Source organism: Piliocolobus tephrosceles, chromosome 17, assembly GCF_002776525.5.
Source record: "Piliocolobus tephrosceles isolate RC106 chromosome 17, ASM277652v3, whole genome shotgun sequence".
Taxonomy (NCBI): Eukaryota; Metazoa; Chordata; class Mammalia; order Primates; family Cercopithecidae; genus Piliocolobus; species Piliocolobus tephrosceles.
The window spans coordinates 51,401,887-51,414,864 of NC_045450.1; the positions used below are offsets into that span (position 1 = coordinate 51,401,887).

General features: G+C 44.6%; 1 protein-coding gene across 1 annotated transcript in view; it reads left to right on the top strand.

The window, feature by feature from the left end:
- The window catches only part of CMTM2 (CKLF like MARVEL transmembrane domain containing 2), a 14,151-nt gene extending 5,175 nt beyond the window's left edge, over nt 1-8,976 (top strand). Inside the window, exons 3-4 of the mRNA XM_023209862.1 lie at nt 7,697-7,798; nt 8,613-8,976. Coding sequence (XP_023065630.1) covers nt 7,697-7,798; nt 8,613-8,795 — 285 coding nt within the window. The 3' untranslated portion in view covers nt 8,796-8,976. The remainder of the gene's footprint in view (nt 1-7,696; nt 7,799-8,612) is intronic.
- Nucleotides 8,977-12,978: the final 4,002 nt, after the last annotated feature.

Consider the following 12,978-nt stretch of genomic DNA (forward strand, 5'->3'; position numbering starts at 1 on the left):
AAAAAAAAAAAAAAAAAAAAAAAAAAAAAAAAAAAAAGCTGATGTAGTGGGTTTTTTTTGTTTTGTTTTGTTTGTTTTGTTTTGTTTTGTTTTTTGTTTTTTGAGACGGAGTCTCACTCTGTCGCCAGACTGGAGTGGATCTCAGCTCACTGCAAGCTCCGCTTCCTGGGTTCACGCCATTCTCCTGCCTCGGCCCCCTGAGTAGCTGGGACCACAGGCACCCACCACCATGCCTGGCTAATTTTTTGTATTTTTAGTAGAGACGGGGTTTCACCGTGTTAGCCAGGATGGTCTCGATCTCCTGACCTTGGGATCTGCCCACCTTAGCCTCCCAAAGTGCTGGGATTACAGGCGTGAGCCACCGTGCCCAGCCAAAAGCTGACATAGTTTTAATACCAGACTAAACCAATTTTATATATAAAAAAAGAAGATCACTACATATAGTAATTTTGAACTTGTGTGTACCTAACAATATAGCCCCAAAATATAAAAGCCAAACATAGACTTAATTATAAGAAAGAATTAACAAATAGTAACCACAGCAGGAGATTTTAACATGTGTCCCTCAGTAATTAACAGTTTGATCCACTGACATGTAAAACATAGAACCATACATCCATAATAACAGGCTTTATATTCTTTTTAAGCTCACTTGAAACACTCATAAAAATTATCCTCACATAAGACCACAAAGCCAATATAAATAAATAACGAGGAACTGATAAAATATAGAGTACATTCTCCAATTCAATGAAATACAGTTAGAAATCAGTAACTAAAATGTAACTAAAGCCTTGTATGTTTGGGGGATAAATCTACTGTTTTTCCGTCAGTATATGAGGATTTAGTTATATGCAGTGTTTGCAAATACTACCTGTAAAATGCAGATAATTCAAATTCAAATCTGTATACTTAGAAAAGAAGAATGAACATTAACAAATCAAATGTCTATATGAAGAAGACACCAAAACAAAACAAAATAATGAAATTAAGGAAATGCCAAAGATAAGAACTAAAAATTAATGAAATAGGAAACAAAGATTTATAGGGAGGATTAATAAAACTAAAAATCTGGTTATGTGAAAAGACAAAAGTAGACAAACTTCAAGAAAAAGAAAAGTAGGAACAAAGAAAAACAGTACAAAGATCAAGAAGAGATTTTAAAGATCACAAGGGAAGCCAGCTGGATGGCTCATGCCTGTAACAGCAATGTGGGAGGCTGAGGCAGGAAGATCAGTTGAGCCCAAGAGTTCAAGACCATCCTGGGCAACACAGTGGGACCTCATCTCTACAGAAAATAAAAAAAAGTAGCTGGGTGTGGTGGCGTGCACTTGTAGTCCTAGCTACTTTGGCTGAGGTGGAAGGATCGCTTGAGCTGGGGAGTCAAGGCTGCAGTGAGACAGTGATTGCACCACTGCACTCCAGCCTGGATGACAGAGTAAGACCCTGTCTCCCAACAAACACACACACACAAGGGAAAATAGGTGGGGTTTTTTGTTTTGTTTTGTTTTGTTTTGTTTTGAGACGGAGTCTCGCTCTGTCGCCCAGGCTGGAGTGCAGTGGCACGATCTCAGCTCACCGAAAGCTCCGCCTCCCAGGTTCACGCCATTCTCCTGCCTCAGCCTCCCAAGTATCTGGGACTACAGGCGCCAGCCACCACGCCCAGCTAATTCTTTTGTGTTTTTAGTAGAGACGGGGTTTCACCATGTTAGCCAGGATGGTCTTGATCTCCTGACCTCGTGATCCGCCCTCCTCAGCCTCCCAAAGGCCTCCAGCTGGAAAATAGCTTTTTATACCAATAAACTAGAAAGTTCAGATAAAATAATTTTCTAGAAAAAAATATCATTTACAAAAATTGACTCAAAAATAAATAGAAAAACAGGTTATAAAAGAATTCATGTTTTCATCTGGCACTTTTATTGTTTCACATTTTACATTTGATTCATTTGAGTGATTTAGGGATATGATATGAACCATGGTTCCATTTTTATATCCTGATGGCTTTCCAGTTGTTCCACCCCGTCACCTGATTTATTCTTGTATTGAATAGTACGTCTTTTCCACCATGGATTTGAAATGGCGTATTTGTTAAATGCTAAAAATTCCATATGTAGGGTTTATTTCTAGATTTTATATTCAGTTCTATTTTGTCTGTCTCTTTTTTTCTTTTAAAAAGCGTTATAATATGTCCTACTCTCTGCTAGCACCTTGATCTTAAGACCAGACATTATAAGGAAAGTAAACTATAGGCCTATCGTATTTGAAGATAGCCATAAAAATTCTAAATAAAATATTAGCATAGTGAGGCCGGGCGCGGTGGCTCATGCCTGTAATCCCAGCACTTTGGGAGGCCGAAGCAGGCGGATCACTTGAGGTCAGGAGTTTGAGACCAGCCTGGCTAACGTAGTGAAACCCATCTCTACTAAAAATACAAAAAATTAGCTGGGCATGGTGGTGGGCATCTGCCTTAATCCCAGCTACTCAAGAGTCTGAAGCAGGAGAATCGCTTGAACCTGGGAGGCAGAGGCTGCAGTGAGCCAAGAGAGCACCACTGCACTCCAACCTGGGCAATAAAGCAAGACACCTTTCCAAAAAAAAAAAATAATAATAATAATAGCATAGTGAATCAAGCAATATATAAGAAAGCAATACATCATTATGAAGAAGCATTGGTGCCAGGAATACAAAGATGGTTTTGCCATACATACACACACACACATATATAAATTATTATATATAATATACATATTAATATATTTCACTATAATATATTCACATAATATATTTTACTGCTTTATTTAAAGGAAAAAATATATCCTATAAGCTACAGCAAAACCATTCAGTAATATTCAATACCAATTTTTAGAAAACTCTTAGCCAACTAGGAATAAAGAGAACTTCCTTATCTTGATATAGGTATCAGGGCCAGGCGCAGTGGCTCACGCCTGTAATCCCAGCACTTTGGGAGGCCTGGGCCAGCAGATCACAAGGTCAGGAGATTGAGACCATCCTGGCTAACACAGTGAGACCCCATCTCTACTAAAAATACAAAAAAAATAGCCAGGCGTGGTGGCAGGCGCTTGTAGTCCCAGCTACTCAGGAGGCGGAGGCAGGAGAATGGTGTGAACCCAGGAAGCGGAGCTTGCAGTGAGCCAAGATTGTGCCACTGCACTCCAGCCTGGGCGACAGAGTGAGCCTCCGTCTCACAAAAAAAAAAAAAAAAAAAAAAAAGGCATTTATCCAAACCCACACAAACTGTATTTTATGGTGACACTCCAGGAGCATTTCCTTAGAGGTGTGTACTAGCTTCTCTTTTATTCAATGTTGTGATGGAGATCTTAGTACAATATGACAAGGAAAACAAAAGGTAATAGAAATTGGGAAGAGAAAAAAATCTAATGGAATTATCTACACAGAAAATCTGGGAGAATCTACAGTGAAATCACTAGAACTGATTGAGTTCCACAAGGTTACCAGACACAAAAGCAATAGTGTTCCTGAATACCAACAATGAACAATGAGAAATACATGATTTTTTTTTTGGCTGGGCGTGGGGGCTCACGCCTGTAATCCCAGCATTTTGGGAGGCCTAGGTGGGTGGATCACTTGAGGTCAGGAGTTTGAGTCCAGCCTGGCCAACATGGTGAATCACCATCTCTACTAAAAATACAAAAATTAACCAGGCATGGTGGTGCCTGCCTGTAATCCCAGCTACTCGGAAGGCTGAGGCAAGAAAATCTCTTGAAACCAGGAGGCGGAGGTTGGGATGAGCCGAGATGGAGCCACTGCACTCCAACCTGGGTGACAGAGTGAGACTCTGTCTCAAAAAAAAAAAAAAAAAAAAGCTCTTTAAAAGAAACCACTTAAAACAGCAAGAAAAACTACAAAGTGACTAAGAATAAACCTACTGAAAGATATGTAAGACTCTACATAGAGAATATAAGACTTTATTAATGGATATCAAAGGAAAATGTAAATAGAGAAACATTCCACATTCTAAATATGAAAACTTATTATCATAGAGATATCAATTCAATTCTGAATTAATCTATAAATTAAATAAAATTTCAACCTAACATGGATCTTTCATGGAACTTTACGGGGTGATTCTAAAATTCTTATGGAGGAAGAAAAAATGCTAACAAGGATGGACTCAGCCAACAAGATATCAGATTTACCATAAAGCTTTGGTACTAGCTCAGGGACTGACAAGAAGACTAATGAAATTGTTACAGATTGAATGTTTGTGTCTCCCACTCTGCAAAACCATATGCTGAGGCCCTAACCCCACTGTAGCTGTACTTGAAGATGTGTCCTCTAAGGAGGTAATTAAGGTTAAATGAGGTCAGAATATTGGGGCCCTGATCAAATAAGTGTCTTGTTCTTTGCTTGTTGGTTTTGAGACAGAGTTTTGCTGTTGTCACCCAGGCTAGAGTGCAGTGGCATAATCTCAGCTCACTGCAACTTCCACCGCCCGGTTCAAGCGTTCTCCTGCCTCAGCCTCCTGAGTAGCTAGGATTACAGGCATGCGCCACTACACCCGGCTAATTTTGTATTTTTATTAGAGACAGCGTTTTGCCATGTTGGCCTAGCTGATCTTGAACTCCTGACCTCAGGTGATCTGCCTGCCTTGGCCTCCCAAAGTGCTATGATTACAGGTGTGAGCCACCACACCCAGCCAGTAAGTAAGTAGCTTTATAAGAAGAGAGCAGAGAATTCTCTCTCCCTCTTGCTCTCTCTCTACACACACACACACGCACACATGCACACACACATACACACGCACGCATCAAAGAAAGGCCATGTGAAAACGTAGTGAGAAGAGAGCCATCTGCAAGCCCGGAAGAGAGCCCTCACCAGAAACTGAATTTCCTGGCACCTTGCTCATGGACTTCAGCCTCCAAAACTGCGAGAAAGTTAATGTCTGTTGTTTAAGCCACCCAGTCTGGGATATTTTATTATGGCATCCTGAGTAGACTAATACAGGAATAGAAAAGAAAACTCAGAAATAGATCTACAAACATATGGCAACTTGGTATATGACGGAGGTAGCATTATAAAACAGTTGACTAGAATATTCAATAAATGTCCCTGGGATTTGTGGAGAGAGAGGAAGGGAGGGAGAGAGACAGACTATGTATCCCATTAAAATTAAAACTTCAACAGAAGACATCATAGGCCAGGTACAGTGGCTCACACCTATAATCCCGACACTTTGGGAGGCCAAGGCAGGAGGATCACTTGAGTCCAGGAGTCCAGGGCTTGGAGACCAGCCTGGGCAACATAGGGAAACCCTGCCTCTACAAAAACAATTTTTTTTTTTTTTTTTTTTTGAGATGGAGTTTTGCTCTTGTTGCCCAGGCTAGAGTGCAATGGCATGATCTTGGCTCACTGCAACCTCTGCCTCCCAGGTTCAAGAGATTCTCATACCTCAGCCTCCTGAGTAGCTGGGATTACAGGCATGCGCCACCACACCTAGCTAATTTTGTATTTTTTGTAGAGATGGGGTTTCTCCATGTTGGTCAGGCTGGTCTCGAACTCCCAACCTCAGGTGATACGCCCGCCTTGGCCTCCCAAAGTGCTGGGATTACAGGCGTGAGCCACTGCACCCAGCTTACAAAAACAATGTTTTTAATTGCACAGTGGCAGGCACCTGTAGTCCCAGCTGAGGCTGAGGTGGTGAGGATCGCTTGAGCCCAGGAGTTCAAGATTGCAGTGCGTGGTAGAAACACCCTGTGTCTCATTTTGTTCATTCCTATAGTAGGCCACATCAGTTAAAATTAATAAATCTGGCCGGGCGCAGTGGCTCAGGCCTGTAATCCCAGCACTTTAGGAGGCCAAGGTGGGCGGATCACGAGGTCAGGAGATTGAGACCATCCTGGCTAACATGGTGAAACTCCATCTCTACTAAAAACACAAAAAATTAGCCAGGTGTGGTGGCAGGCGCTTGTAGTCCCAGCTACTCCGGAGGCTGAGGCAGGAGAATGGCGTGAACCCAGGAGGCAGAGCTTGCAGTGAGCCGAGATCACGCCACTGCACACCAGCCTGGGCGATAGAGCGAGACTCTGTCTCAAAAAAAAAAAAAAAAATTAATAAATCTATATTTCTCAATGTGGATAAATCTCAAAAGGCAAAAAGCAAGCATTGAAAGGTAGGATACTTTTTATTTAAATATAAAAAGTGTATTTTGAAATACACAAAATAGTATACATTGTTTATGAATACATAATATGTAGAAAAGCACAAATTCAGACGGGAAAACTGCACATCAACTTCCAAAAGTTGGAGGAGGGAGGCATGAGGGACAGGAAGAGGGAAGGAAGCGAGGGGGCTGCAGCTCCATCTGTGAAGTTGGATTTCTTGATTTCAAAGAGGCCTAAAGGGGACATTGGCAAGACGTTAACATCTGTTAAATGGCAGTGGCTCCTGGCCTGGTAGAGATGGGAGTTGGAGGTAGGATGTTCTATTATTTTCTGGACATTTGAAATGTATCAAAATTCAAAACATTAAAAAAGAAAAAGCCTGAAACAAAGTGGCCAGGGAAGGACAACAGCAGGAAATGGCATTATAGAAACCAAGGGGAATGGCAGGCATCTTCCAGCGCTGCAGGATCAGCTGCTTCTCACCCCATCCTCTAGCCCCAGGAGAGATGCGGGAGGAAGCCAGCCTGCTATGGCCATGGTTTGGCCAGCTCTGAGAAGTTTGGCAATGCCTTGCCAGTAGCGGGAGGGAAACGAGTATATGGTATGGGGAGGGTGAGACTGAAGTCACAGGGGATGGGCAGGAGGGTTGAGGAAGGAAGAGGTGGTGCCACCTTGCAAGGAGAGAAAGGGGTCTAGGAAGTCAGGCTGAGGGCAGCGGGTTGCAGAGGAAGCTGCCAGGCTCCCAATGAGATGCTAAAGTCCATCAGAGCCAATGCAGCCCACCCAGCCAGAGCGGGGAGCTGGCCCTGGGAGCTGAAAGTCAGTGGTGGGGTCCTTAAGAGGGACATCATGACGTTTTATAGTTGTGTATTTATTTAAATGAGTATTGACTGGGTGCTGTGGCCCAGGCCTATAATCCCAGCACTTTGGGAGGCTGAGGAAGGCGGATCGCTTGAGTCCAGGAGTTTGAGACCAGCCTGGATAACATGGTGAAACCCTGTCTCTACTAAAAATACAAAAAAAAAAAAAAAAAAAAAAAAATTAGCTGGGCGTGGTGGCGCACGCCCGTAGTGGCGGTCAGAGGTGGGAGAATCACCTGAGCCTGAGGAGGTCGAGGCTGCGGGGAGCAGAAATTGCGCCACCGCACTCCAGCCTGCGTAATCAGAGTAAGCTCCAGCCTGCGTAATCAGAGTAAGACCCTGTCTCAAAAAATAGAAAATAAAAATATTAAATGAGTATTGGTGGGAGGAGACATAGGCAGAAACCAAACGTGTGATTTCACAGAGAGATGGTAGAAGAGGGGGCTGGTGACTTCACAGGCTTCAGCATGAGGGCATTTTAGCATCCTGGACTTTTTAGGTTTCAATTTAAAAAGCCCAGCTGGAGGGCCACAGATATGTCCACCTAGCCCGGTGTGTGTTTATCTTTATGCACACATTTTTAAATCAGGTGGAAGTTTGCAAATCATTCCTTTGGAGGAAGCTAACCAGGGTGCAGTGTTTGTTGCCGGGGCCCTGGCTTTGGCTGAGGCTGACTCACCTCTCCACCTTCAGGACCTCTTCAACGACCTGTTTGCCTGTGCGTTCCTGGTGGGAGCCGTGGTCTTTGCTGTGAGAAGTCAGCGATCCATGCATCTCCACTACTTACTTGCTGTGGTGAGTCTTTGCAGGCTGGGCTGTGCATTTGCTCTGAATTCACCTCTTTTGGGGATGGGTGTTGTCCTCTGTTTAAGGAAAGGGCTTCTTTATTTTTCACAAAAATCTTGGGATCAAAGTAAAGTTTAAAAGTGAAGTAGGCCGGGCGCAGTGGCTCATGCCTGTAATCCCAGCACTTTGGGAGGCCGAAGCGAGTGGATCACCTGAGGTCAGGAGTTTGTAGACCAGCCTGGCCAACATGGTGAAATACAAAAACATGAAATTTACAAAATTTAGTAGAAAATGTATTTTCTACTAAAAATACAAAAATTAGCTGGCATGGTGGTGCATGCCTGTAATCCTAGCAACTTGGGAGGCTGAGGCTGGAGAATTGCTTAAATCCAGGAGGCAGAGGTTGCAGTCAGCAGAGATTGTGGCACTGTACTCCACCCTGGATGACAGAGCGAGACTGTGTCTCAAAGGAAAAAAAAGTAAAGTAGACAGATGTTTCCAATGGAGCCACCATTTAAATAAAGATGATGTCCGGGGAGCCAGCCCAGGTTCCTTCCTGTAGCTGCCGACCCCAGAGCAAACAGTCCCACTCTGGCTGGGTTTCAAGACAGAAAAGAAACAGAGATGAGATGGCAGAATGTGGGAGTGGAGAAGGCCGAGGCTGAAGGAGTAGGCACGCTTCTAGCCTCTTGGGGCTGGTTGACATTTGAGGGGATATGGGGGACGTGTGAAACAGCACCCCCTGATGAACGAGAAACCAGGAGGGAAACTTACCACGTTTGGAATGAAAAGCAAAAGTCATGAGGACCCTTTTGTTTTCCAGATCCTTATTGGTGTGGCTGGAGTTTTTGCTTTGATCGATGTGTGTCTTCAAAGAAACCACTTCAGAGGCAAGAGGGCCAAAAAGCATACGCTGGTTGCTCCTCCAGGAAAGGAAAAAGAACCCCAGCAGGGCAAGGAACCAGAACCCGCCAAGCCACCAGAGCCAGCAAAGGGAAAGAAATGACTTGGAGGAGGCTCCTACTGTCTGAAATGGCAGCGTATTTTACAACAATACATTTCCACTCTCTTCCTTGTCTTCTTTCTAGAATGGTTTTCTTTTCCATTTTCATTACCACCTTTGCTTGGAAAAGAATGGATTAATGGATTCTAAAAGCCTAAAGTTGATGTAAGCATTATTTTGTTCATTCAGCAAAAGTTACTGATTGGCAGGGTGCAGAGGGTAATGCCAGGGCAGGGCCCAGGAGCCAAGGCTCCTGAAGTGCTCCCAGGCTACTGGGCACCAAGGGCCTGGGGGACCAGAAGTGTAGGTGTTTCCGACTAGTGACCCCAACCAACTGGCAGGGGGCGGGGACCAGGGCACCGGGGGCAGATGAAGACGAAAAACCAGAAAACAAAAGGATCATTTTGTTCACACTGATTATTTTAATTTTACTTTTTAAAAAAAGCATCCAAGCAATTGTTATGAGAAAAATAAATTTGTTGGCCTTCCTTGCAGTTTAGTTTTTAGGTTTTTTTGTTTTTGTTTTTGTTTTTTTTTTTTGGTGAGTCAGAGTTTTGCTCTTGTTGCCCAGGCTGGAGTGCAATGACGTGATCTCGGCTCGGCTCACCGCAACCTACACCTCCCAGGTTCAAGCAATTCTCCTGCCTCAGCCTCCTTGAGTAGCTGGTATTATAAGCATCTGCCACCACACCTGGCTAATTTTCTGTATCTCTAGTAGAGACAGGATTTCACCATGTTGGCCAGGCTGGTCTCAAACTCCTGACCTCAGGTGATCCACCCTCCTTGGCCTCCCAGGGTGCTGGGATTACAGGCGTGAGCCACCGTGCCCGGCCTGCAACTTAGTATTGATCCTCACTGAGGTTCACTCTGGTGGAGGTGAGGAGGGCAGGGGGTGTCAATTCCTCAGAGATCAGGGTCTCCAAGGGTCTGAGTCAGGCTGGCATATGGGCTGAGCAGGGTGGGCACAGGAGAAGCCTAGGGGCTGTTTCCCTCTGGGACCTGGAGTGTCTCCCTCCACCGACAACCTGAGCATAAGGCCTGGAGTCCCCACATGCAGGCCTTGCAGATCTTTCCAACAGAGAAGGCTCTGCTCTCACTGGACAGTCCAGCCATCCTGGCAGGGGAAGGGTTGTCTCCATGACAGGAAAGCCAGGCCCCAAACTGACTCATGAGGAGCTGGAAGGGGCTCTGTAGGAGGAAGTGTGGAGCCCCGAGCACAGCCTGGGAGACAGGCTGGGAGGGTCCACTGAGCTCTGGGGACAGGATCATGACTTGGGCCAAGGGGATCACTGAAGGCTGTGAGAAGGCCATGTGCTTAGCTGCTGCCTCAAAGGTGTGTGGGAGGAAGGAGGGCCCTGCAGTTCCTTCAGGTGGGGAGACGGACAGCCAGCAGCCTCTAGGGGTGAAGACCTGGAACTTGGGGTGGCCCCAGGCTCCTCTACCCTTCAAGTCCACTGTCCCCTCTGTAGCCTCACAGCGCCCCCTGCAGGCCAGGCAGTGTGAGGCATACCTAACTCTAGCTTTGTAGAGAAAAACTCAAAAATGCACACTATCCCGCCACATGACCCAGAATTCTTCTCCTATGTGTTTAGCCAAGAGGAATGGTATACTAGAATGTTCCTAACAGCCAAAAACTAGAAACAGCCACATGTTCAAAAGGAGGTAAATGTGCTACATTCAGAAAACGGAATGCGCTACTCAGCAGTTAAAAAAAAAAAAAAACAAAACTATGAATACAACAAAACAAGGATGGATTTCACATTATAGAAACATACCAGATGATTCCATTTTTAAGCAGTTCAAAAATAGGCAAAAATACAGTGAAAGAAAACAGTGGTTGCTTGGGGATTGATTATGTAAACCAAAAAGTATCTGAGACAGGCCACAATTGATTTAGAAGTTTATTTTGGCCAGGTCCAGTGGTTCATGCCTGTAATCTCAGCACTTTGGGAGGCTGAGGTGGGCAGAGCACTTGAGCCCAGGAGTTTGAGACCAGCCTGTACAACATGGCGAAACCCCATCTTTACTAAAAATACAAAAATTCACTGGGCATGCACACACCTGTAGCCCCAGCTACTCTGGGGGCTGAGGCAGAAGAATCACTTGAACCCGGGAGGTGGAGGTTGCAGTGAGCTGAGATCATGCCACTGCACTCTAGCCTGGGTGACAGAAAGACTCTACCAAAAAAAAAAGGTGCCACAGTCAAGGACAATGCCTCAGAAACAGGTCTGTGCCTTTCTCCAAATCATCCAAATGTGATATGAGGGCTTCAATATTTACAGGGGCAAAGCGGGCTGAAAGGGAAAGAGAAAGGTAGAGTCACATTACTGAATCCACAAGTTGCAAGAGAAAAGGAGCAGGTAGGGGAAGAGTGAATGATGTCTTCCTCTGGCACTCAGGAAATCGGCATTTGACATAAGATGAGATGAACACAGAGCAGCTCCCTGGGGGGGTATTTCACCTTTCATCTATAGCTCTCTGCTTAGGAACAAAAGGAAAGGCGGCTTCTTGCATGACTCAGCTCTCAGCTTAATTTGTTTCTTTTGGCACAGTGAATCGGGGTCCCGAGTAGTTTATTTTCCTTTCACGTTTCCAAAGAGACATAAGGGAGCTTTTGTGGGTACCAGAAATATCATCTCTTCCTTGGAGGAGCTGATCACACAGGTGTGCACTTTTGTCAAAACATTCAATAGTATACTTAAGATCTGTGCATTTCATTGTATATAAATTTTACCTAACAATGTAAGCTAAATATGACTTAGGCTCAGAATCCTGTGGAAAAGTGTCAACTTTCCTAAACGACTTTGGTCACTCCCCTCAACTCCAAGGGTGACACTGTGAGCAGGCAGGGTTTCTGCAAATCTCAGGGTATAATGAGCATGAAGTGGGGGCTGGGCTGGGCTGAGAGAGACTTCAGGTATCATGCTAAGAAGAGGACCCTGGGACAGGGATATGGGCTGTGGGAAGATGCCCCTTCAGAACAAAACCGCATCAGGGAAGTACCTGTCCGGAGCGGGGAATGGCCTGGGTGTGGGGCATGTCACTTACACATCTGGTTGGAATGCGGATTCAGCAAAAAGCCTAATTAATTAATTAATACACACAGAATAAAAATAGATACTGTGTCCTTCAAAGAAAGTGACTCAAAAAGGGCAACCAGCAAACAAGTGTTCTTGGGGTAGGAGTGTGGGAAACTACAACAAAGATTTTAAATTTTTGTTGCTGTTGTTGTTGAGATAGTCTCGTTCTGTCGCCCAGGCTGGAGTGCAGTGGCGCCATCTCGGCTCACTGCAACCTCCACCTCCCTGGTTCAAGCGATTGTCCTGCCTCAGCCTCCCAAGTAGCTGCGATTACAGGTGCCTACCATCATGTCTGGCTATTTTTTTTTTTTTTTTTTTTTGTATTTTTAATAGAAACAGGATTTCACCATGTTGTCCAGGCTGCTTTCAAACTCCTGACCTCAAGTGATCCACTCGCCTCAACCTCCCAGAATGCTGCGATTACGGGCGTGAGACACCATATCCAGCCAAGATTTTAAAATTTAACAGAGGGGTTGAATAATAGAATAGACATAATTTAAGATGCCAATTCATGATTTGAAAAATAAAGGAAATCAAAATCAAGCAAAAAGGCAGACTTTTCTCTTTTGGAAAAAAGAAAGACATAGAGGATAAATCTAGGAGGATTTATCCAACAACCATCTCAAAGGAGTCACAGGAGGTGAGAAAATGAAGAGAAGAAAATAAATAGAAAAAAATTTTCAGTTACATTAAAACTAACCCACCAAGGCAGGGTGCAGTGGCTCACGCCTATAATCCCAGCACTTTGGGAAGCCAAGGCAGGCGGATCGCTTGAGCTCAGGAGTTAGAGATCAGCCTGGCCAACATGACAAAACTCTGTCTCTACAAAAAAAAAAAAAAAAATTAGCCAGGCAGACTGGTGCGCGCCTGTAGTCCCAGCTATTCCAGAGGTTGAAGTGGGAAAATCAATCACTTCAGGCTGGGAAGTCGAGGCTGCAGCGAACCAAGATTGCAACACTGCACTCTGGGTGACAAAGCCTGGGTGACAAAGCAAGACCCTGTTCCAAAAAAAAAGAAGAAGAAGGAAGGAAGAGAGAGAGAAAGGAAAAAAGAAAGAGAGAAGGAAGGAAGGAAGGAAGGAAGGAAGGAAGGAAGGAAGGAAGGAA